This window comes from Lygodium microphyllum, chromosome 25 (assembly GCF_053477565.2).
Source record: "Lygodium microphyllum isolate KBCC chromosome 25, Lygodium_microphyllum_v1.1.10, whole genome shotgun sequence".
NCBI classification, from domain to species: domain Eukaryota; kingdom Viridiplantae; phylum Streptophyta; class Polypodiopsida; order Schizaeales; family Lygodiaceae; genus Lygodium; species Lygodium microphyllum.
Window position 1 is genome coordinate 21,680,052 of NC_141159.1, and position 27,130 is coordinate 21,707,181.

General features: G+C 42.2%; 1 protein-coding gene across 1 annotated transcript; it reads right to left on the reverse strand.

Moving 5' to 3' along the window:
- Window positions 1-5,375: 5,375 nt before the first annotated feature.
- On the reverse strand, window positions 5,376-7,101 carry LOC148013965 (uncharacterized). Its single transcript, XM_087666501.1, has 4 exons — window positions 7,085-7,101; window positions 6,308-7,001; window positions 5,870-6,205; window positions 5,376-5,762 (listed from the first exon to the last, which is right to left on the reverse strand). Exons 1-4 carry the CDS (start codon window positions 7,099-7,101, stop codon window positions 5,376-5,378), a joined length of 1,434 nt encoding a protein of 477 aa, XP_087522627.1.
- Window positions 7,102-27,130: the final 20,029 nt, after the last annotated feature.

Here is a 27,130-nt window from a genome sequence, read left to right on the forward strand (position 1 = left end):
GATGAGCGATGAGGAGTTTCAGGACATGATGGCACGCATGTCTCCAGACTAGCTCGCGAGATTCAGAGAGATGGCAGACCAGGAGCTGTCTCGTTCTTCGTCAGGGCGCTCTGCTAGATCTGCTTCAGTGCGATCAAATGCTTCAGCTTCGAGCAGACGATCTCGACGCTCACGACTTGGGCCAGAGGGAGGGACTGCATCAGGATCAACGGGATGCTGCTGTGGAGACACGGATGTGGTGTCTCTGTCTCGTCGTTCAGCTAGAGGTGTGTCACCTCCAGGATTTGTCACACTTGTGGGGACGTCTACTCCAGTTACTCCGGCTTTTGCGCAGCCGTCAGCAGGTGGCACCCCTTTTCGTGGCACCCCCTTTGGTGGCACCCCTTTGAGTGCCACTCCGAGAGAGGTTACCCCTGTCAGTACACCGGATGTAGAGGGGTCTCATGGATATGCCCAGGCGCGTGGACGGAGATGGGAGAGGACCCATCTTAGGCAAACTCCTAGGGGTTATGTATACCTAGTTGATAGTAGGTCAGGAGCCATCATCATGAATGATGAGGGGAGGAGGGTGATGGCTCGCATGAGAGAGTTGTGCCAATAAGTTTTTTGGCACAACGTCTTGGATCATTGGAAGAACATACCGGAGGGGAGCAAGGACTACATAGTAGCATCCTTGCACGAGGAGTTTCTGGTGCTAGCCGCAATAGATAGATTCTCTACAGGCTGGATGATAGATTGCATGCGTGCATACATGTCACATAGACGATCTGACGCACGCAAGGAAATCAAGAGTGGGGCTGCAAAGCCCGAGTGGTTAGATGCAAATGACTGGCGTCGACTGAGGGAGGAGGCTACAGATTTGCTAGGACGTTGGGAGGCAGTGAGGGCACAACTCGAGGCCGGAGTGGTCCATCATCTTGGGAGTGGCGGTCAGAGGACATATTTGGAGGACTTTGTAAGTTTCTCTTTTGTTTTGCTTGTTTGTTTTTTTGAAATATTCTTTGTACTGACAACCATGTTTCTAACAATTAGCATTTTGTTTTCTTTGCAGCACTCCATTACAAATCATGATCCGCAAGGCCTTGAGACTCAATATGCAGAGAGGCAGGGTCTCAATGCATTGATCGATCGATTGTATAGATGCGGCGGTCTTGTAAGTCACTCATCTTTCTTGTCCGTAGTTACCATGAGATATTTGAATGCATTATTGTATGGTGGATTGATGTGTTATTTCTTTTTCTGCAGAATCTGTTCGATGCTCCTTTGCGGCGGGACGAGCTTACGGGGGACGAGGATTTGTAGCTCGCCCTTGGATCCTTGGAGCTCACACACCTTTAGTTTTTAGTCGCCTGATCTATGTAGACATTTTCTATGTATTAGTGATATCCTTTCATGATTGTACCAATCGCATTTTATGAGATCATGTATTTATTTCATGTATCAGTTTTATCATTTCAGTATATATTCTTGTTGTTTGCAAGTGCTTTGTATGTAATAGTGTAGAAACTATTTTGTATGGCTCTCATACAGCACACAGTGCTATATGTGGCAGGGTAGCTTACTGCCTTGCCACAATTTGTTTTTTCCCTGTTACCGTCGCTATTTGCGTCGCAAATTTACTGCTCGCATCACTATTGGTGTCGCTATGTGTGTCACAAATTTACTGGTTGTGTCGCTATTTGCGTCGCATTTGCGACATATTTGCGACGCATATAGCGACACCAATAGCGACAATTCTATGGCGTCGTCAATAACGATGCTTTTTGCGACAACGGGGGAAAATTTTTTTGTTTGTATTTTCGTCGCTTTAAACATCGGTATAAGGTCTATATCTTGTAGTGATGGCTATTAACTTATCACTTATTATAGTTTGTTTGTTGGACCTACCCACAAGAAGCAGTATAGTTATAGCTCCAATGGATTAGTATAGTTAGTTATACATTGTTTGACTTAATAGGATACTTTCCTTTACGTTGTATCTTCTATAGTTTGTAAACATTGTATTGTGGAAAAGAAAAAGAAGAAACTAGTAAGAAAACATTTTGGCTTCCATCTCTCTTCTTATGTTGTGAGCTTCCTCTTGTGGGTATGATGTGTGTTTGGTGCAACAACTCAAGCAAATCCCCCTACACTAGACCCAATAGCAACGTTTAAATCAACGAAATTATTCATGGAAAAAATTACAATCATCATCGCTATTAGCAACACAATAAGTTCGTCACTATTAGCATCACTAATTAGGATAACCATGCAAATGGTGACAAAACTAGCAACACTAGTAGTGATGGAAATAGAGACGCTAACAACGACAATTGCAGAGTAAATTTTCAACACAAATAGTGATGGTTATAGAGGGAAAAAAATCAGATGGCAAGGCATGCAACCCTACCACCCTTCTAGCTATATGCACTAAATATTATTGTATAATTCATTCGACAATGTCACCTACACCTAATGTCTAAAAATTGTGCATCGATTTTTTTTTGTTTTTAAGGAATCCTCCGATTGCAAAAGCTAAATATAATCAATTCAAAAATGTATTGTGGAAGGAGCTCTTTTATCACTTGCTTAGGCCAAAGAAAAAGAAGAGCTTATGATTGCAAAAGCTAGATATAATCAATTCAAAAAATTATTACTCAATGAGCTTTTTTAATTACTTGCTTAGGCCCAAGAAGAAGGGCTTCACTTCAAGCTTTCATTGCAGTTAGGATCTTGAGGTATGAATAAGTCCCATTGATCTTCTGCTCACTCCAGCTTATTCCAAACTTATTCAAATCTTTCTGGGGGAGAATTTGGACATTTATAAGAGTTATACCGTGGCATTGGAGCCAGAAACACTTATATAGGGAGTAGTAGTGTCTTTGAGCTCTACTTCTTTCTTCTTGTTTTTACCTATGTCTAAGTCATCTTCTATCTCTTCTTTCTTGGTCTCACCCTCAATCTCAATGGCTAGAGGAGTTTCAAGATCAAAAGAATCAAGCTCATCCTCTCGCGCCTTTTCAAACTCCATTTCTTGAGCTACAACATGTGGTACAAGGGTTCATCCTTCTGACATATCCACATATCTTTGTCTTCTTTCTTGTATCCTAACTCCATCATAATACATTCTACCTTTGAACACACATCCATTCTCCATCCTTCTTCCCTCACATAATACCCCATCATTTCTTCCTCTTGTTGGACTCCTTCAGGTTGACATTCTTTGTCAAAAGATAGGAATAGAGAGCTGAGGCAACAAGGAGCAGTGAACTCCCATATTCTTCATTATTCCATGTACTTCACACACATACTCAATGACTATAAAGAACTAGGTCTAAGTCAGTATACATGAGTTGAGCTTGAAGGCTCAACACTCCCCCTCAAGCTTAGACTAGCTGCTATACTCCAAGTAGCTCCCTGAAACAAACGAATTTCTCTTTACCAATTAATTTGGTAAAGGTATCTGCTACCTGGTCTTCTGTCTTCACATGAAGTAGATCAATCTATTCTACAAGTACCATTTCCATGATGCAATGGTAATGAACCTCTGTGTTTGGATCTAGCATGATAGATGGGATTGCTAGACTCTTACGAGATAAAGCAACATTATTGTGTCTCTATATTAGATAAAGCAATGGTGTGATGTACCCCTATATTTTGCCTTTGTACTAGATAAAGAAATCGTGGGCTTTTTTCTATACTCCTTGCCTAACCCATTCAATGTCACTACAATCATATCATCCTCCGAAACATGAGATCCAATAGTAGCCAAATGGTTAGCTATGGTCAGAAAAGAAAGAGAAGAGAATGCACTTACCTGAAAGATTGAAGAAAAATAATTTTACATTTCTCTCCTTCTTCTTCTTCTCCTTCAGAGTTTCCTTCCTTATCCTTTGGGTACAATTGTCCCCTCTCTTTTCGTGGATGGCGATGGAAATGGTGCTGATAGCAATCTCTCTCTCTCTCTCTCTCTCTCTCTCTCTCTCTCTCTCTCTCTCTCTCTCTCTCTCTCTCTCTCTCTCTCTCTCTCTCTCTCTCTCTCTCTCTCTCTCTCAATCTCACTTGCATTGATCTCTCTCCCTTCTTCTCTCTATACATCTCTTCATCATCAAAAAGAAAGAGAGAAGTAAAGAAAACATAAAAACAAAGAGAGAAGAGAGAATGCACTTACCTCAAAGTTCAAAGAAGAATTATTTCACACTTCTCTTCTTCTTCTTCTTCTTCTTCTTCTTCTTCATCTTCTTCATAGGTTCCCTCTCTCTCCTTTGTAGTTGTCCTCTCTCTTTTCTTGGATGCGGTGGAAATGGCAGTGGCAGTGGCAACCTCACACACGCACACACACTGTAAAAAATTACACGGCGCAGCGAACAGAATCTGAGAAAGAGATAGAGAGTACACAACAGATAAGAGGAGAATCAGTAAATTCTTTAACTCCAAACAACTGATACAAAGATGGCTCTGTCCACCCGTGCGCTTCCACTGTGTGAAGCTTAGATGGCGATCTAGACAGAAGATAGGTGAAGAGCTTAAGGCTAGCTGAAATAACAACTCTCACTAGGTGAAAGATGAGTGGAAGATGGCTGCGAAGGGGTTTAGCTTTTATAGCCTGTGAAGGTCGTTAGGTTGGCCTGCTGACCGACCTACCATATGAGCCTCCACTAGTTGGCCAGGGAATATTCCCTTTACCCCGGACCCCACAATAGGGGCCCCTTTTAACTCCCTTACACCGCAACTCGATGCAATGCGCCTCGAGTTGCTACCAGCTTAACCACTCCATCTAACCCAAAGATTAGACCCACAACAGTCACCTTTTTGCCATCTGGTCACATAGACCTCATCTGATATACAAGTCAGGACTCAACCAATGTCCGGGCTCACATTTGGCTTCTCCTCATAATGGGGGCCTTACAAGTTTGAGCACCATGGATCATTGGTAGCACCTAATGAGGGTGGGGCATTGATCATATCTAACACCCCCCCTCAACACTACAACACAATGCCGCCATACACGCGTCCATTACACGCGAAAAGTTACGGGCGCGTGTATGGTCGTTTATACTTACAGCAATATCGGGTGCGTGTATACATGCATGTAACAGCGCGTGTATAATTGCATGTGTGGGCGCGTGTATTTGCGCGTTAAGTCTGTCATAATACACGCTCTGTTACACGCGACACAGAGCCTAACTACAGAAATCCATTTCTTTTCAAAATAGAAAACCATTAAGTTTTAAAAATGTCATTGTGCATTGCAGTGTTTACAAACCATTACAAAATCCCACTACATGCACTTACAACAACGTAATATATTGAAAAATATATCTTCATATGGTTATTGAAAGACAAAGTATACAATAGAAATGTCATGAATTTGGAACAATACAGTGATGGATTGGTTAGGGTTCGATCTCATCTTCAATAAGATCCATCCTTGCCAAACGATCAACATCAATATCCATTTGATCAATTTGTAAGGCTACGATTAAATTTATTCTACTATCGCTATTTTGCCCATTGATAATGGTACCGATGCCTTGATCATTCTCATCATCATCACCATCATCCTCAATGGAAGGGTCATCCTCATGATCATGAGAAATGGCACGCTCATCCTCATTATCATGATCATCTACATTGGCATGTTCGACATCATCTTCTTTGCGGCTTGCCACATCCTCCATATGCTCCATATCAGTGAATGTATTATACATTACTTTGGAACGTGGTGCAATAGGGATGACATACCACCATTTACTGTCATGCACCATTGGCAGATAGATAACCTGCTCAAATACACATAATTCATTAATTAATTAGCATATCAAAAGTCAAGGGGTGCGCGAGCTTAGATATATATGTACATGAAACACATTTGTAAAAAAATGCATACCTGCTCACATTGTTGTGGCAATACGAGCCTATCTTTCTTTGTTTGCCAAAACTTTGTAGAGTCAATAGTTACATAGCCACTTGCATGGCGTTTTATCGTTGCGTTAGGCCCTTTTTCCACCACGTTCATTTGCCATTTGACATCCAAAACATACACAAAGAAGCGGCGAAAGTCAAGTCTGTATATGTCTTGGATTGTGCCACAATAATCATCAATTTTTCCATTGGCTCCCTCAAAGCTACTAATGACACCGCAATCTTGTGTATTCCTCTTTTCATCTATTCTTTGTGTTCGAAAATGCTTCCCTTCACACCATATAGCATTGAACATAGTGCACTGGACCAAAATATAAGCAATATCTATGTAAGCAATTAATGTGAATAAATATGAAAAGCCAATCACTTACAAAGAATGCAAATTTACATTTGTTCTATGTACCTTTAACATGCATCCTCGTGCATACTCCCATTCTTCCGCCGTGATATGCAGCCCCTCATCTCTCTCTGCTCTCTCCATTTCCTCATGCAACCAATCAACATGAATATCATTCGGAAGTGTTGCTAGATGCTTAGGGTACGCCTTACGAGAGCCATGTTGTCTCCGAAAGAGAGCTTTGTCTGCTTGCCTTTTTGTCTTTGCATCCTCGTATCTTGTAACCCATCTGCTCATCACATCACTATTAAGGATGCAAGTGAAATTAAGATCATCAATCAATGTTCTCTCAATTACTTTGCTCTGTCCTTTTCCTTGAGGCACAATAGACGTCATCCTCAAGTCCTCTTCATTGCTCCATAGTCGCGGCAAAGAGCTATCCACCTGATCAAGAAATTCTGATATATATACAAGAGACTCTTGTATCAACCAACCCTCAGCCATGCTTCCTTCGGGCCTTGCACTTTGCCTCACAAAGTCTTTTAAGGTCTTCATGAAGCGCTCTAGGAAGAACATCCAACGGGCATGCACAATGCCACATAAAGCAATTTCATCCACTAAATGCACAATGAGATGTAGTTGACTTGTGAGAATGGTTCGCGGAAAAGTCTCCTCTACCATACAAACCACCTCCACTACCATAACACGTGCATCATCCAATGTGGCTGGATCAATTGCTTTGGAACTAACATATCTGAAAAATAAATGCACAGTACGTTATACCTCATGCACATTCATTTTGCAAGGTATAATGAAGGGTGATCTTACATGGGATTTACATACCTCACAAGCTCGCCCATCTTATAAATACATCTTTTCAAAATCCTGTCTGCACAATGGTCGATGCTAGTAGGTAGTATGAACTGCGCACATAAGAGCACATGTATATTTGGGTTAGGGCATTACAAAATTTAATTTCAACCTACAATAATTGGAAAACACTTACTTGGAGCATCTTGTGCCAATCGTGGGACTTCAACCCATGTAGTTGCTCAACCCCTCTTTTCTTAGTGGTTGTAAACGCTCCCTTCAACGATCTCATGCATCCAGTGGGAGTACGCAAAGTGGTGATGGCTTGCTTTACCTGCTTCTCCTCCTTCTTTGATATAATCCAGGGAGCAGGCGGAAGACGAACGTGCCCACATCCTATGCACAAAACAATGGATACACAAGAACAATCAGTTTTTTAAAAAAGTATAAACAGGCTCTGTGTCGCGTGTACAGGCGCGTCTAAAATGTATTCTGCTGCGCTTTTACATGCGCTTTTACACGCGCTTTTACACGCGTGCTTTTCGCGTTTACCTACCGCGCGCGCCGCTTTCTTTCTTTCAAAAGCCCTCTTTCAAAACACTTCTTCTTCTTCTTTCTGCGTCGCTTTTTTTCTTTCAAAAGCCCTCTTTCTCCCTCTTGGACTACCCAAAAGAAGCAAAGGGTGCAGACAACACAGAAAGGGAGAGAGAAGCAAGAATCAACGAACTCACTTTTCAAAGACTTTTCAAAGAGGTTGGTTGTCGTTTGTTTGTTTTGGCAAATCTGTCGCTTTCTTTCTTTCCACCCGTGCTATGTGTACTTGAAAGCGACAGAGGATAGAATTCACACACATTGTATATGTGCTTAACTATTTATTTATTGACAAACGACATCCGTCAAGATAGAGGAAAGAGAGAAGAAGGAACCCTTGTGTATGTGTTTAGTCATTTCTCCCTTGATGGACAATGTCCGTCAAGATAGAGGAAAGAGTTTTTGTTTTTCATGAATTTCGTCACTAATTCGAAATGAACTTCTTCTTTTGGCTTATGATCTTCTACTAATTCGATGTTTGGTATTGTAAGAGATATGTTTATTTTCTAGAATGGTAGATATATGTTGTAGGTTATATATTGTAGAAGATATATTGAGGAGATATATTGTAGGAGATATGTTTATTTTTTATATGCATGTTTTGCTTGGTTCATTGAGGCGGAATTTCGACGCTTTGCAGATTCTTCATGGATCCAGGCTCTTCCTCCGATCCGTGGGCATACGCCACTTGGATGATGGAGATGATAAACCATTTTGGGCGCCATCCTAATCCAGTGGAGCTGACAGAGTATATGTATGCCCATCCTCCTCCTAGACTCCCAGGTCACACCACGCCCCCAAGTACACAAGCCTCTCCACTGCCGTCTACGCCTGCGAGTCCGGCGAGACGTACCCCTGCGCATACACGCTCACCGAGGAGACACACCCCTGCACGGACACACTTACGCACACCCTCCTCTGTACCGTCACATGAGGGCTCACGGCCACCATCACGTGCTCCCTCACAGCCACAGTCACGTACACAGTCACGTGCAGCCACCCCTAGTCATGGCTACTCCCGCAGTACAGATGAGAGCCGACGCCGCAGTAGGGAGAGCGGGAGTGGAGGATTATGCGGCGGGTGCTTTGGTGGGGGGGGTAGTAGGGCACGCGGTGAGAGAGGGCATGGAGGGAGGCATGTACGAGGAGACAGTGAGGAGTCGGAGGAGGCGAGAGAGGTGGAGGGAGAGATTTTCTACGATGTTACGGATAGGGGCGGGGTAGTCATGGATGCGAGAGGGAAAGAGGTGATGGAGTATATGCGGGGGGTAGTTTCAAACATGTATAGAAACTGTTTTGTAAAATTTAAAGATCAGGATAGCCGGTTAGTTAGGGAGGTCCTAGATAGTGTACATAGTCGGTACCCCAATCCCCCACGAGCGACATTCTCGGATGTATGGGGAAGGATGCGAATAAGGGAGATCTTAAGTAATAAAAGATCTCACCTTAAGAAACTCGCGTACGATGATGGGGTGAATGTAGCTGCGGGTGGCTATCCTTGTGAGAAACCTGCCACTTCCCACAAACGCGAGTGGAAGGAGGCAAAGAAGCGCGCAGAGGGAGGCGTGAAGAGCAGGCAGCATGTGGAGGCACGACGGATCCAGATGGAGACCATTGGATCGTCGCATTTCGGATCTGGCGGCGTCGAGTCGTGGGAGGCAGAGTTCGTAAGTAACTTGCCTCTTTATTTGATTGTTTGCCAAATTCATTGATTCTATGATTGTTTTGATCTTACAAACTATCTTGATTATGTTACAGCGACGGGTTATGGGGAGAGGGCCCACAGCCCACGAGACTGGGTATGCTCGCCGCAATAGCAGACGTGACACGTGGGCCATCTTCAGAAACGAGGGACGTATTACGGATGCGCAGTTTGACGCGGCCATGAGACCATACGGTCGACAGGTACTTGAAAACTCTAAATGAATGATTTTGGTTTATTTAATTGCATATATATGTATACTTACATACGGTATATTTCTTGAACAGGCACAAGCTGCTGATGCTCCTGCCCCTGATGATCCAGCCGCCACTACTGATGTTCGTGCCACTGCTCCTGGTGGAGGCGAGCACCACTCATCGGAACATACCGATGCGAGCTCCTCTGATCATGGAGAGAGCACAGGGTCCTCATCATCCTCTGATTAGCTTTCAGAATACTGTAGGATGTGGTTGTACAAAAAATTTTTGTAACTGAAGCCATGGACTTTTTTGCACCTAGCTCCCTATTTGACTTTGTATATATTTGTTCCTAATTAAAGCCATGGGCTATTTTGACATATGGACTCCCTTGTACACAAATGTATCATGTATTGACAATGTATTGAATCGTGAGTCTTGAGTCGTGTATTAAGTTTTAGATAGTAATATTGAATTGTGTATTCATAGAGAGTGAGTCTTGAAATCTAAATCGCTCTTTTTTTATGGTGCAATGCACCAAAAAAAAAATCCAGAGAGTGCCTTTGGGTGGCTGGATGCTGGAACAGCATCCAGGCACCCAAAAGCACTCTCTGGATTTTTTTTTCCCTCTGCGATCGCGTGTGTAAGCGCGTGTCATCTGTCAAAATCGCGTATATTTGCGCGGATAGTCTGGTTAGATTCGCGTGTAAATTTGCAGCAAAACAGCGCAGAACGCGTGTATGGGGTCGTGTATTCGCGCGACTGGCTGTCACTGTACACGCGCTTTTACACGCATGTCTCTGGCCGCGATGATACACGCGCTATTACACGGGCCCGACACTTTTTTTCCCAAGTCATTTTGTGCGGCCAGGAGCGCGGGTATGAGCCCGATCCCTTGTAGTGCAATGTCCACCCATAGGTGAACTATCTCCTCGTCCCAATGCCGAGTCTCTGAAGATGAACTTGAAGCAGATCCTTCGTAAGTGCTTTGGTGAAGATATCTGCTCCATTCTCCTCTGTTGGACAGTAGACCAATTCCACTATCCCATCCTCCATCAAATCACGCACATAGTGATACTGGATCTCTATATGTTTGGTGCGTGCATGAAACACTGGATTTTTGGCAATGGCGATGCAACTTTGATTGTCACATCTCAGCACAGTTGGTTCTTCATCATGCACTCCCATATGCCATAGAATCCTTCTCAGCCATACGGCCTCACATGTAGCAAAACAAGCTACCTTGTACTCTGCTTCGGTAGAAGACAATGCCACTGTTGGTTACTTCTTACTAATCCAAGAGAAAATTCCTGAACCCAAAGAGAAACAATAACCAGAAATTGACTTCCTGGAATCAATGTCTCCTGCCCAATCTGAGTCACAGTTCCCCACAAGAGAGGTTCCGAACCTGTATGTGATACCATAGTCAAGAGTTTTCTTCAAGTATCTGAGCACCCACATCCCAGCCTTCCAATGACTCTCATGAGGTTTATTTGAGAACCTGCTCAAAACACCAACAACAAAACTGATATCTGGTCTGGTGTTACACAAGTAGATTAGACTACCGACCAACCTCCTATATCTCCCAATGTCTGCTAGTGTTGATGTATCCTCGATAGATAACTTTGCATTCACCTCCATAGGTGTAGCTATCTCCTTGCACTCGGTCATGCCAAATGCCTTCAAGATCTCCCATGCATACTTCTTTTGAGAGATGAAGATCTTTCCTGGCTCTTGCTAGACTTCAATCCCCAAACAATAGTGCAGCAAGCCCAAGTCTATCATTTCAAACTCAGAACTCAAAGCCTTTCGAGTTTGGTTGATCATATCTTCATAGTCACCTGTAATAAGAAGGTCGTCCACATATAGGACAATCACTACAGACTTTTTACCATCCCTGTAAACATACAAGTTAGCATCTGAGGCACATCTTTTGAAGTTTAGGTTTAAAAAAAACCTATCTATCCGCTAGTACCATGCTCTGGGGGCTTGTTTCAACCCATACAATGCATTCTTCAGTTTACACACTTTGTTCTCAGAATGGGGGGCCTCAAACCGTGGTGGCTGAGCCACGTACACCTCCTCCTTGAGGTCACCATTTAAGAACGCTGACTTAACATCCATTTGGTACACTGGCCACTTCTTGTGGGCAGCCACTGCAAGTACCGTGCGAATAGTGGTCATTCTGGCAGTTGGGGCAAATGACTCTTGAAAATCAAACCCTTCAACTTGTGAAAATCCTTGAGCAACCAGTCTAGCTTTGTACTTTTCTAAGGTACCATCAGCCTTGTACTTTACCTTCCAGATCCACTTGGTGCCAATAACCTTCCGCTTTGCTGGTCGATTCACTAGCTCCCAAGTGTCATTCTTCATTATGCTGTCATACTCCGCCTGCATAGTAGCCTTCCATGATGGATGTGCAAGTGCTTCTTCTAAGTCAGTTGGCTCCTTTACTTCTCTCATAATCTCAACCATCAAGGCCATATTGACTATGTGAGCAGAAGCCCTCCTTTGCTCCTCTATTTTTTGAGACCTCCTTGGTCCATCTTCCTTCTCCTCAACAGATGCAGGCATAGGATTATTGTGGTCATAGAGCTGCTTCACCCAGCGCGGCAATGGCTTTTCCGGTGGGGTGATGTCAGGTTGGTGAACTTTTTTCTCATCATCTAAAGATGATGCTTCCTCCTCCTTAAGGATAGGGATAGCTCTTGGGACAGGTTCATAGTGGACTACTTCTTCGGTTGATGATAAAGTGGGAGAACTTGCATTCTCCTCCTCCACTGTATGTTGAGATGGCAAGCTCAACACATGTGGACATGGATGATGGACCGCCTGGTTAGATGGGTCCACACGTCTACACTTAGCACGTCGGTGGTCATTATGACTCTCACATGGCCACTGACTCATTACTTATTATATTCAGGTTGTTACACCTATTTACAGCTGGCATAGTTATAGCGCCAGTCGACTAGTGTAGTCGGTTATGCATTGTTTGACTTAGTAGGCCACTTTCCTTTTATGTTGTATCTTATCTATACTTTGTGTACATTGTAAAGTGTGTGAAGAAGAAGAAGAAATCAGCAAGAAAACGTTTTGGCCTCCATCTCTCTTCTTGTCTCTTGAGTGAGCTTCTCCTTGTGCATTCTGTGTGTGTTCGGCGCAGCATCTTGAGCAACCCCCTCCACCACGCGATTCTTGACATGGTATCAGAGCCGCACCACTGAGAGAGGCTGATTTCAAAGGTTGAAGCAAAGGAGAAGAAGCAAGGTTCGAGCAAGCAAGCCACGGGTAAGAAGCTCTCCCATCCTTCCACTCTTTCTCTTGGGTAGTGCCTGTGGAGGCACCGGAAGCAAGGCAGAGCAAAAATCTCAGATTGCAGTGAGATTTTGGGCATTTGAGGCCGTTTCAGGGCCCGTTTTAGAGCCGCAAGGTTGCGGACAGCAGTTTCGGGATACACTGTGACTTCGACTGTATTGACCGAACGTGGGTGCGCAGGTTACAGATTTCAGATCTGTAAGTTCAAAGGTGTTTACCAGTGAGTAAACACAAGGTTTATCTGCAAAAAGGTTGCAGATTGCATGTATTGTTGAGCAGACAGTAAAAAAGGCTGTCTGGTGTATTGCTGTGCACTACAGGTCAAGGGTTGCAGAAGATTTGCTTGCTGTTTGGTATTAGTTTTGTGATAATGGCAGAGAACAGTGGAAGCCCCATCATTGAGAAGCTCGACAAGAACAACTACCCATCATGGAAGTTTCGTGTCACGAACTTCCTTATTGGAAAAGGCCTCTACGAGTTCGTTTCAGGTGAAGAAAAGGAGCCGGAGGTGAGTGATCCTCCAACTGTAGAAGAGACAAAGGCACGAAAGGAATGGAATGCAAAAGACAAGAAGGTCATGTATTGGTTGTCTGCAGTAATTGACAATAACATGCTGGGACACATTAGAAATGCAGAGAATGCATATGCAGCTTGGACCATACTTGAAAGTATGTTTTCTGTAAATACAAAGGCACGAAAGATTCAACTCAAGCAAGAGTTGAATACATTGAAGAAAGGAAAGATGTCTATCAATGAGTATGCACTGAAAGTAAGAAGCATTGCAGATGCATTGGCAGCGATTGATGCAATGCCCGATGATGATGATTTGGTGTCGTCTACCTTGGGTGGACTTAACAATGAAAAGGCTTGGAAGTCTTTTGTAACTTCCGTATATGTCAGAAAGCCATTTCCAGATTTCGATGAATTGGTCTCCCTTATGATCACTGAAGAGATCAACATGCAGAGTGAGACATCTGAAAGAAGTGGTGAACAGGTCCAAGCTTTCTACTCCAGTTCTGGAAGGGGACGTGGCAGGTTCTCTTCAAGAGGCCGTGGTACAGGACGTGGTAGTGACAACCAGCAAAACAGATTGAATCAGCAATTTGGCGATATGCAGGTTTCAGGAGGTCGTGGTAACTTTAGAGGCAGGGGGAGCTTTAGAGGAAGAGGTGGATGGCAGAACAGAGGTTCTAACAACTCTGGTATTGTGTGCCACTACTGTGGCAAAACAGGTCATATTGCAGCCCAATGTTATGCTAAGAGAGATGATATCCGCAGTGGTAAGTTGCAGCAAGGAAACTATGCATCGTCTTCACGACAGAATGAAGACAAAAATGAACGTTTGTTCGTTATGCAGCATATGCTGAATGCTGTTACAGGAAAGGGAACACATGAAGATGTTTGGTATGTTGATTCAGGTGCATCCAATCATATGACCAGCCATGCAGAATGGTTTGGAGAGATGCAGGATTTGCAGAATGCAGGTTATGTGCAGACGGGTGATGACTCATGCCACCCAATTTCACACATTGGAAAAGTTCCCTTGTCCTTGCATGATGGTAAGACAAAGAGTCTTTCAGATGTATTACATGTGCCATCTATTACAAAGAACTTGGTGTCAGTCGGTCAAATGGTAGAGCAAGGGCTGCAAGTCAGATTTAATGCAAAGGGCTGCTTTGTAGAAGACTTCAATGACAAGTGCAGGTTGGTAGCAAAGGGAAGTAGAGTTGGACGTATGTTCACTCTAGATGCTGGAATTCCTACTATGAATGCGGCTATGTATGCCAAAGGAAAAGGTGTTGTTGCAGACATTGAAATTTGGCACAAACGCATTGGACATGCAAATGTACAAAGGCTGAAATTAATGCAGTCCAAAGGGTTGGTTACAGGTTTGCCTACTTTTAAAGTTGCAGAATTTCAGAAGGTATGTGAAGCATGTCAGTTTGGTAAGCAGGCAAGACAACCCTTTTCACATGACAAAGATGTAAGCAGAAATATCCTTGATGTTGTGCATACAGACATTTGGGGGCCTACACAAAATGTATCTCTTGGAGGCAGTTCATACTTTGTCACATTCATTGATGATTGCTCTAGAAAGCTGTGGGTATATTTTATGAAGGAAAAGAGTGAAGCTTTTGAGCACTTTAGAACTTTCAAGGCTGCAGTTGAAAGAGAAACAGGCTTGAAAGTAAAGTGCCTGAGGTCAGATGGAGGGGGAGAGTACCTCTCAAATGAGTTCAGTGATTTTCTGAGGTCTCATGGGATAAAGAGACAGTTCACATGCAGGTATACCCCACAGCAAAATGGGGTTGCAGAAAGGAAAAACAGGCATATTGCAGAAGTTGCACGCGCCTTGATGGCTGAAAAGAATATGCCTAAGCATTTTTGGTCTGAGGCTGTTCATACTGCTGTTTATATTATGAACAGAACTCCCACAGCTGCAGTTCATGGTATGACCCCCGAAGAATGTTTTACAGGTAAGAAGCCTGATGTTTCACACTTGAAAGTGTTTGGTTGCATTGCGTATGTTCATGTGCCAGATGAGTTGCGGAAGAAGCTGGATCCAAAGGCTGAAAAGTGTATCTTTATTGGATACTCTTTAGAGCAGAAAGGGTATCGCTATTACAACCCTATCACATGTAAGTTCAGAGTGAGCAGGGATGTCATCTTTGATGAAATGAGCAGCTGGTATGCATCTAGTGGTGATGCATTGGATGTTGATGATGATCATGACACTCATGTGCAGGCTGAAAAGCAAGAATCACGGACTCTTAGTGGACCAGAGACATCATCTAGTAGTCCTTGGTCTGGGAGACTAAGGAGTATCTCTACATCTTCGGGTGCATCTAGTAGCACTACAGGTAAAGACAAAGGAAAGAATAAGGTGTCAGAAGGCATTGATGCAGTTCTTGATGGAGACTCCAGTGGCTCAGAGAGCTTGGATGATGAGCTTGGCATTCCTTCAGTGAGGACTCCAGGTGTGCAGAGAGCACGTGTTAATGCAAAGACTCCATTGAGTGATCCAGTGGTACGCAAGTCTAGCAGGGTGAGATACCCTGTTAAAAGATTTGGTTTTGAGGGTTATGCAGCTCACCATTATGCTTATATGGTGAAACTAGTTGAGGATGTTGAGCCCACATGTTTTGAGGAGGCTGTTGGTCATGCTCATTGGGATGCAGCAATGGATGAGGAGATGGCTGCATTAGAGGCCAATAAGACTTGGGATCTAGTATCATTGCCAAAGGGAAAGAAAGCTATTGGATGTAAGTGGGTTTATAAGATTAAGCACAATGCAGATGGTTCTATTAGCAGGTACAAAGCTAGGCTGGTTGCAAAAGGCTATGCCCAAACATATGGCATAGATTATGATGAAACCTTCAGTCCAGTTGCTAGGATGGCAACTGTCAGATGTGTGATTTCTTTGGCAGCAGCCAAAGGTTGGAGGTTGCAGCAAATGGATGTAAAGAATGCCTTCTTGCATGGTGATTTGCAGGAAGAAGTGTATATGGATCAGCCAGCAGGTTATGAAGATTTAGAGCATCCCACGTATGTGTGCAGGTTGAAGAAGGCACTCTATGGGCTCAAGCAAGCACCAAGAGCATGGTCTGACAAGATTAGAGAGTATCTTGTCAATATTGGTTTTTATGTTTCTGATGCTGATCACTCACTTTATGTGAGAAAAGGAGATGCAGGTTTGGTCATCATAGTCATCTATGTGGATGACTTGATTATTACAGGTGATAGTGATAGTGGGATTGCTGAAGTCAAGGGCTGTTTGAAGATGAAGTTTGAGATGAAGGATTTAGGTGAGCTAAGGTACTTCCTTGGCATTGAGGTGATCAGATGTGATGATGGTATATGGCTGTCCCAAAGACAATATGGCTTGGATATGTTGTCCAAGTATGGTATGACTGCATGCAAACCACTTTCAGTCCCGTTGGAGCAGAATGTAAAGCTGAGTGCTGATGTTGGGGATGAGATAGAAGACCCTACTATGTTCAGAAGGATAGTGGGGAGTTTGATCTACATGACCATTACAAGGCCAGACTTGAGCTATGCTGTTGGTCTTGTGAGTCAGTTTATGCAAGTACCTAGAAAGCCACATTTGGATGGAGTCAGACGCATATTGAGATATGTGAAGTCCACATTACATTATGGACTTTTCTATGAGGCAGGTACAGATGTACAGGTGTTTAGATACACAGATGCAGATTGGGCTGGTAGTATGTCTGATAGAAGATCTACCAGCGGATACATGTTCTCTCTTGGTAGTGCAGCAGTTGCTTGGAGCAGCAAAAAGCAATCTACAGTTGCTTTGTCGAGTACAGAGGCTGAGTATAGAGGTGCTGCTGTTGCAGCATGTGAGGTAGTATGGCTGCAAAAGTTACTGGCTGATTTGGATGTGCAAGTGGAAGGTCCAGTTGTCATTTATTGTGACAACATGAGCAGTATACAGTTGGCTAGGAACCCTGTGTTCCATGCCAGGACAAAACATATTGAGGTACACTACCACTTTGTGAGAGAGAAGGTACTAGCAGGTGAGATTGACTTGGTGTATGTCAGCACACAGGATCAGATAGCTGATATCTTCACGAAGGCATTGGGTACAGAGAAGCTTCAAAAGTTTCGAAGCTTACTTGGAGTTGCAGAGATACAGTTGAGCTTGAGGGGGAGTGTTGAGATGGCAAGCTCAACACATGTGGACATGGATGATGGACCGCCTGGTTAGATGGGTCCACACGTCTACACTTAGCACGTCGGTGGTCATTATGACTCTCACATGGCCACTGACTCATTACTTATTATATTCAGGTTGTTACACCTATTTACAGCTGGCATAGTTATAGCGCCAGTCGACTAGTGTAGTCGGTTATGCATTGTTTGACTTAGTAGGCCACTTTCCTTTTATGTTGTATCTTATCTATACTTTGTGTACATTGTAAAGTGTGTGAAGAAGAAGAAGAAATCAGCAAGAAAACGTTTTGGCCTCCATCTCTCTTCTTGTCTCTTGAGTGAGCTTCTCCTTGTGCATTCTGTGTGTGTTCGGCGCAGCATCTTGAGCAACCCCCTCCACCACGCGATTCTTGACACTGTATGCGGCTCCTCCTTGAACACCACATCACGGCTCGCGATGATCTTCTTTGCCTCTTGGTCATATAATTTGTAAGCCTTCTGCTCATCACTATAACCCAAGAATATACATTTTCTGCTTTTTGGTTGTAACTTGTTTCTCTTCTCATCTGGAACATGTGCATAACATTCACATCCAAAAATTCTAAAATGTGAGACAGATGGTTTCTTACCAATGTAAGCCTCATGAGGTGTTTTTCCCTTGAGAGCCTTTGTATAGCTCGGATTTAGAATGTAGACTGCAGTATTAACAGCTTCAGCCCAAAAATGGTTAGGCAATCCCTTGCCCTTTAGCATGCATCTTGCAATCTCCACAATGGTGCGATTCCTGCGTTCCACAACACCGTTCTACTGAGGTGTGTGAGGCGTCATCAATTGACACTTGATCCCTTTGCTCTTGCAAAAGCCTTCAAACTCCTTTGAGTTGAACTCACCACCACCATCTGTTCTAAATTTCTTCACACTTTTCCCTGTTTCATTCTCAACAAGTATTAGCCATTCTTTAAACTTACTAAAAGATTGAGCCTTATCACGAAGGAAGTACATCCACATCTTCCTACTGTAGTCGTCGACAATCAACATAAAATAAGAAGATCCCCCCAAGGCATGTGTAGGCATCTTACCACACAAGTCAGCATGCACCAACTCTAGAGGAGCCTGTGCTCTATTCTTGCTTTCTTGTGGAAATGCCTTTCTCTGTTGCTTGCCCATCATACAAGCTTCACATGGTTCCTTCAATTCAGTTATTGTAGGTAAGTGAGCAACCATACCTTGCTTTTGCATCTCCTTCAATACTGCAAATCCGATGTGTCCAAACCTTTCATGCCAAAGCTTACTTGTGCACACTCCAGCGGTGGCTGTAAGAGCACTTAGCTTATACAGGTTGTTCCTTCTTTCTCCTTTGCCAACAATTGTGCCAGCACTATCAATAATTTCTGCACCTGTCTTCTTGAACCTCACTTCATGACCAAGATCAGTTATGGCAGCAACTGATAAGAGATTTCTCCTGATTTCGGGAACATACAACACATTTGAAAGCTTTTTGACTTCACCATTTGCACCAACAAAAGAAATAGTACCTGTGCCCGCAGCAGGGCATTTAGCATCATTTCCAACCATCACAGTGATGGATTCTTGTAGAGGCTGCATAGAACTGTATAGACCTTTCTTGTTGGTCATGTGACGTGAGGCCCCACTATCCAACACCCATGAGTCAGTAGTAGATTCTTCTTGCGCTGAGGAGCACACTTCCTCAATGGTCGCCATGAATAATTCCAACTCTGCTTTAGCCGTATTGGCTGTCTCTTTCCCTTTACTTTTAAGGGTACCATTCTTTTCATCTGCCTTCTTGACACGACAATCTGCAATTGCATGTCCTTTCTTCTTACAGTAGAAGCACTCTCCTTGAAACTTCTTCTTGCTGCCCTTCTTCTTTTTGTCACCATCATTTTTGGTGGAGGAAACACCTTTGCCTTTTGCATTGGCAGAGAATGCAGCATCTCCATTGTTGCTTCCTTCTCGGGCTTTCAATCTCAACTCCTCCTCCATTAATAATGCACAAAACTCCTCAAAAGTCAAAGCTTGAGGTCTCACCTGAGTATTAAGGGCAGTTACTAGTCCATCAAACTTTTGTGGACAAATCCGAAGACACCTTCGAGCTAGCTCTTCGCTAGTCTTTTGTATCCCAGTGCCAGCCATCTGGTCGCGTAGATTCTTAATCCGAGTGATGAATGCTTCAGCCGTCTCTCCTTCAGCAAACTTCTCCGCTGCTAGTTGATTCTCCAAGTTTTGAATCCTTGTTTGGTTTCGTGTTTCATACTGACTCCTTAGTACATTCCAAGCATCTGACGCTTTGGTTGTATGCTGAATCAGAGTCAAAACAGAGTCAGAACAGCTTGTAACTAAGGCACACAATGCATTTGCATTCCTTCGTTTCCAAGCTCGTAGAAGATCTCCATTCGGAGGAATCATCACACTAGGATTTGATGGGTCGGGGGTAGGCTGTGGTTCTGCGTCAGTCCCTAGCACAGTCTCCAGAAGCTCATAAGAATCAAGGATAGTTGTAATTTTGAACTTCCACAAGGTGTAGTTTGTACCATCTAACTTGCCCTTCGCTGAAGGTTGGTGGACGAATCCTCAGTGTTTGAATAGCCAGTACAGCAGCACCACCTCCTGCATCGCTTCCTAATGTACCAAAACCACTTCCCGGAGTCGACATAGTTTCTCTTTGCTGTTGAAGCCTTTGCCTCTTGCACGCTGTCCGATCTCTAGAGCCCCCTGGGCTCTGATACCATGTAAAATATTACACGGCGCAGCGAACAGAATCTGAGAAAGAGATAGAGAGTACACAACAGATAAGAGGAGAATCAGTAAATTCTTTAACTCCAAGCAACTGATACAAAGATGGCTCTATCCACCCGTGCGCTTCCACTGTGTGAAGCTTAGATGGCGATCTAGACAGAAGATAGGTGAAGAGCTTAAGGCTAGCTGGAATAACAACTCTGATTGGGTGAAAGATGGCTGCGAAGGGGTTTAGCTTTTATAGCCCGTGAAGGTCGTTAGGTCGGTACCATATGAGCCTCCACTAGTCGGCCAGTGAATATTCCCTTTACCATCGGGCCGGGGGCGCTGCCCCCGGACCCCCACCGGGGGGGCTGCTGGCCCCCCTGGGACCCCCCAGCTAGGGCCCGCTTTCGCGGCCCCCGGACCCCACAATAGGGGCCCCTTTTAACTCCCTTACACCGCAACTTGATGCAATGCGCCTCGAGTTGCTACCAGCTTAACCACTCCGTCTAACCCAAAGATTAGACCCACAACAGTCACCTTTTTGCCATCCGGTCACATAGACCTCATCTAATATACAAGTCAGGACTCAACCAATGTCCGGGCTCACATTTGGCTTCTTCTCATAATGGGGGCCTTACAACTTTGAGCATCATGGATCATTGGTAGCACCTAATGAGGGTGGGACATTGATCATATCTAACACACACATACACACACACACAATATCCCTTGCATTGATCTCTCTCCCTTCTTCTCTCTATACATCTTTTCATCAACAAAAAGAAAGAGAGAAGTAAAGAAAAGATAAAAACAAAGAGAGAAGAGAGAATGCACTTACCTCAAAGTTCGAAGAAGAATTATTTCACACTTCTCTTCTTCTTTTTCTTCTTCTCCTTCACAGATTCCCTCTCTCTCCTTTGTAGTTGTCCTCTCTCTTTTCTTGGATGCGGTGGCAATGGCGGTGGCCGTGGCAACCTCACACACACACACACACACACACACACACGCACAATCTCCCTTGCATTGATCTCTCTCCCTTCTTCTCTCTATACATCTCTTCATCAACAAAAAGAAAGAGAGAAGTAAAGAAAACATAAAAACAAAAAGAGAATAGAGAATGCACTTACCTCAAAGTTTGAAGAAGAATCCTTTCGCGCTTCTCTCCTTCTTCTTCTTCTTCTTCTTCTCCTTCATGGGTTCCCTTCTCTCCTTTGCAGTTGTTCCCTCTCTTTTTGTGGTGGATTGTCAATGGTAGTGGCCTCTCTCACTCACACTCTCTCTCACTCTCCCTTGCATTGATCTCTCTCTCACTTCTTCTATGTATATATCTCTTCATCAACAAAAAGAAAGAGAGAAGTAAAGAAAAGAGAAAAAAAAGAGAGAAGAGATAATGCACTTACCTCAAAGCTTGAAGAAGAATCCCTTCGTATGTCCCTCCTTTTTATTCTCCTTCACGAGTTCCTTCTGTCTCCTTTACACTTGTCTCTTCCCTCTTCATGGATGGCGGTGGTGGTGCCGACCTCTCTCTCTCTCATTTACAAACTTGTAAAATGCTATGCTTGCATTTCGATACTTTTTTGTGAAGCCCCTCTCTCTCCCCTTTTTTATTTCTCTTAGTCTCTCTCTTCCTTCCCCTCCCTTCTTCTCTCTATTTCTCTCCCTTCTTCCCTCCCCACTCTCACTCAATGCATCTTGTTGCAAACACAATCAAATATAGAAAATAAAAAGCTTAAAGAACCAAGATATTGAAAGCAAAGTTGCCCCACCTCTCTTTATCTCTCTCTCCCTCCTCTCCCTTTTTTTTCTTTATTTTCCTTCTCTCTCATTCTGTCATTATTTTCTAATTTTTCTCTCCCTCTCTCTCGCTGTCTTTTTTTTCTCTTTATATCTCTCTTTTCCCCCCCTCTCTCTCTTCTTTTCACCCTCCTTCCTCTCTTTACCTCAGCCTTCTTTTCTACCTCTTCCACCTCTCTTCCTTCCCTCTCCCTCTCTTTATATCTCTCCATCTCTCTTTCTCTCTCTATTTTCCTTTCTTTGTTTCCTCTCTCTTTGTCTCTCCTCCCCTCTCTCCCTCGTTGTTTCTCTCACTCATCCTTCTCTCTCCCTCCCTTCATCTCTCATTTCTCTCTTCCTCTTTCTCTTTGTTTCCTTTATCCCCTTTCTCCTCCTCTTTCTCTCTTCCTCTTCCTTCCTTCTTCTCACTCCCTCCTTCCCTCCCTCTCTTTCCATGCATCTCTTTGCAAATGAAAACAAAAAAGGAAAAGAAGAGAACAAAAAAATAAAGCAAGAAGAGGCAATGTATCTACCTCAAAGGCCTAAATATGAAACCCTTTGTACCTCCTCTTCACACTTTCCCTCCCTTTTCCCTTGCACACTTCTCTTTCTTCCTCGAGTATATCAGCAAACGATGGTGATGGTGGTCATGAGCTCCCTCTCTCTCTCTCTCTCTCTCTCTCTCTCTCTCTCTCTCTCTCTCTCTAAAAGCTTTTAGATCTCTTACTCTCTTTCATTTTTTCTTGCAAATGTTTTCTCGACAAATATCACTCTTGGGTTTTCGAAACTTTTTTCTCAAAGCGGCGTCGCTATTAGTGTCACTATTTGCATCTATATGTGGAACGCTAAAAGCGTAGCTATTTTTGTAGCAAATAGAATTTTTGATGCTGATAGCAACACATATAGTGATGCTAGTAGCAACACTGCTTTTTTGCATCGCAACAAATGACTGTCTCAGTATTGTCCCATTCTCTTGTAGTGCCACTACAAGATTTATGACAAACTATAAAATGATGTAATATATCAAATAAAATAAGTGATGAGTCAATAGTTATATGAGGATTATAATTACCAACAATATTCTATGTCCAGACCTGTGAACCCATTTGACTAAATAGTCTATTATCATTATATGCACATGTTAAGCTTGCCATCTCAACATAGCTCACCTACTCACCTATCATATTATAGTTTTCACTCAATAAGCTTCTAGGCAACTCTATAATTTATGTGATGCTCTTTGGTCCACTCCCATTACTATATTTTAGTTGATCTATTTTACAAGTGCTCCATCATAGAGAGAGAATGTGGAGAAGAAGAAAGTGTATCAACGTCAATCTCATACTCTATATGTCATCCTCTAACTTATGGAAGAAGGGGATAAGAAGAAGAAACACAAGACAATAGAGAGTATCTACCCTCCAAATTTTTCATTTACATATTCACTGTTTCTCACTCTCATCAAGTTTCTTGTAACATGCCCGCTTATCGGCTATCCAACCTAGGGAGTCCACCTTGGGTTAACCCTCTATATAACGTGCGTTCAAATTGTATTTTTAAAACCCCTTTTTAAAAAGTTTGCAACCTTTTATATACCCCTTTTGTGGATTTTGAAGGCAATATTTATATTCCTTTTGTAAATCTAAATTTTGAGATGAGGTTTATTTTTATAACCCATTCTATACAATTTAAATAAAAACACAATGTCACAGTACTTTACATTGAGTTTTTTCATGATAATCAGAGTTGAATATGCAAACATCATATCCAATCACACTAATTTACATTGAGTTTTTTTCATGATAATCAGAGTTGAATATCCAAACATCATATCAATATTTTAAATGTTGTTAGAAGTTGATATAGATGAACAACTAAACATTTATAGCTGCCCACCCACATAAGGAAACAAAATACCCCAAAAACCAAAGCTCATAATATAATAGAAACTCAAGAATTTGTACAAAGGATCATGAGACCCTCATTACAATTTCCTTATTCTTCCATTGATACACACATAAACACTAGAGTGCCTAATCTTATATACTTTTGCAACCCTACACAAGAGCCATCTGAGGGAAAACTTCTCTTTGGGAACCATGCACAGCAACCATATATAATCATGGCCTAAATCATAGGTAATGACCTTGAGTAGTAGATACAATAAAATATACAAGGGACATATTTTAGACTAGCTCAAGACAAGAAATGATATCAATTACACCTCTAGCGAGATTTGGAGGGGCTCTCATGTGAGTAGAAGTTTCTATATTTGAAAAGGTGAATACATCCCATATAAGAAACACCCATTACATGATTTTCTAGACCCATGGATCTAGTTACACAACATAAAACATAGATTTTCCTTTTAAGACCAAGACCATGGCTTGGAATCAGATTTTAAAGAATTTTTTGATGATTGAGAGCCTCTCCTTTATGAAAGGGTTTGTGGAAACCAACAAATTTTCCAATGTTAGGCGTACTGCCATCTCGACCTTCACCATAGAAACAAGTGATAAACTAAAACATAAAGAATCCATATGAATTTTTAAGATAGCCCCAATAAAATCTTGTGATTGTAACCTCCAATCCATACTTGTAGTTCTTCCATGTGGTTAAGACCCCATCTCTAGTGTACCTTCCCATGGCCCAAAAATATCTACTTTTTCAAAGGTTTCATAAGAAACTTAGTAGACATGAAAGAGAGGAGGTGTAGTCTAATGATTAAGAAAAGAGGATAGAAATGCATCATATCATGATGGTGGCCTATTAGCATATCCCACTATCAATCAAATGATGCATTTCTACATATTTGATCATCGTTTTTGGCCATAGAGGTCCTTCACATGGCAACATGATGCTACATTCATGGAAGGACCCCATATCACCATTAAGGTATTAGTTCCCCTCATACTCATATCATCCAACTTAGCTAGCAAGCCAAAGGGATAATCTCACTATTTACATGCAAGTATGATTTGATTCATCTCAAATCCCTGGCTCCATCTCACATAGCTAGATAGTTTCTTTTCCCCCCCATACATCCCTTATCAAGGATTAAACTTAAAATCTTTTAAATTCCCACACCCCCATTCACACAAGGATTTATCTAAATAATGCATAAACCCATAATAGTCAATATATAACCTCCTCCCTCCCCTCCCAATAGATAAAACTTCATAACATATGTAGATGGCATTGTATTCACCATGCTGAAATCGTGTTTTTTTAAGTTTTCTTTGATTCTTCTCTTCAAAAATGTTCCTATGCACCCAAGGTCTCATTGGATCACTAGAAAATAAATTGAAGATTTCATCATTTCTTGAGATCATGGTCCTGATGGTAGGACATTTTAACATAAATACCAACACAAGAATTGACACCACATGCTAACTAGTTGTACAAGCATTTTAAATTTTCATATTCTAACTTTAAAAAACTTGAGACTTTATAATATGTGAAATAATCCTTTCTCTACTTTGCAAAAAGGATGTCATAACATTTTACAATAGCACTATGACATAAAACTATATGCAAAAATCTCCAAGATCCACATATCCAAAGTATATCCCATACATTTGGACTCTATAGTATGGGAAGATCTATATATGTACTATATAAAAGAAGTGAACATAAGTATATTGTCTCCCATTGCTTTCATCACTATTTATCTCCATGCATAATGTAGTCGAAGAATCCCAAAAGATCAAAATGAGACAAAATTGTTCTAAAAGCAAGACAAAAGCAAATCTCTTGTGTCAAGCACTCATCAATAACACATACAAAGTATGTAGCATAACTAAAATCAAAAGAAGACTAGACAGTACAAACATTATATACAATATAGTTTGGCCATGATGTAATCCCAATCCATCACCTTAATACTTTAGCAACAAAAACATACTTTAGTCAATCTAGTATCTTACCATAAGCCTAGTTCGAAGAGCTCTCAAAAAACCCTTTGGTAGCAATACTTTAGCTGCAAAGAGTATGTCCTAGACTTGTGAAGTGCTAGCTTGAATATCCATTTCCTACAGGAAAAATGACTATAAAAAGTGTAACAAGATTATTTAGAAAGAAAATACAAAGCTTTTTCCCTATTGAAATCACTTACTTTGAGCACACACGTGATTACTCAACACACTTGAGAAAGTCATTAAACAACTTATAATCATTCTCATCTAGTTGATATCTTTCATTTGATGGATTGTATGTTAGATTTTCCAATGCAATCACTGACTCTATGGAAATCATATTCAAGTCTGTTAAGTCATATGTGAACATACATGATCCTTTCACCCTCTGGTACCAACCAAGTTGAACTTCTATGCCTTGAGGTTGATCTGTCAAATCAAAGACTCGTTTACAATCCACATATCTGCCTCCTACTTTTTTTCTCATCTTTTGGACCCTGCCAAGGTACCATGTGCTATGAGACCCATCCATTTTTTTCAAGTTTGTGGCTTTTCCATCTCTCTTTGGATGATTACCACTTCCTTGATCTTGTCTATCATATACAAAATATATTGCACAATCAGAATCTATCCCAAAGAAATTCACATTGCTTGATCATTGTGATTTTAGTTTAGGGTCAAAGTAAGCATCTTGCCTCACTCTTATCAATCGATCCTTTGACAAAGTCAAACTCCCATTCAATTGATTGACCAATGTAGTCTTGAAGATATACTTTCCATCAACTTCCATTGTTGGGTTGATCTTCTGACTTTCTATAACAATAGTTGAGCCATGAACCTCATCTAAGATCCCATCAATTTCATATCAAATCTCACTAAGAGCAACGACGTCATCATCCCCATTTGAATTCTCTAATTGTTCTTCATCACTAGTTGGTTGTCCAAAGTCATCATATTCATCAACCTCCCCCATTTCATCGTCTATCTTTGACCACATAGAATTTGTATCCTCCCAAGGCTATGACCACCCCTTTAAGTTATCTCCCTTAATGGGTTTCAATCCCAATCACTGACACAACATTTGTGCTTGCCGCAAGCCCTCTTTCAATGCATCTACTATTATTTCATCTGAAGCCACACATTCATAGTTAGCTAGATCTGCCTCTAAAAT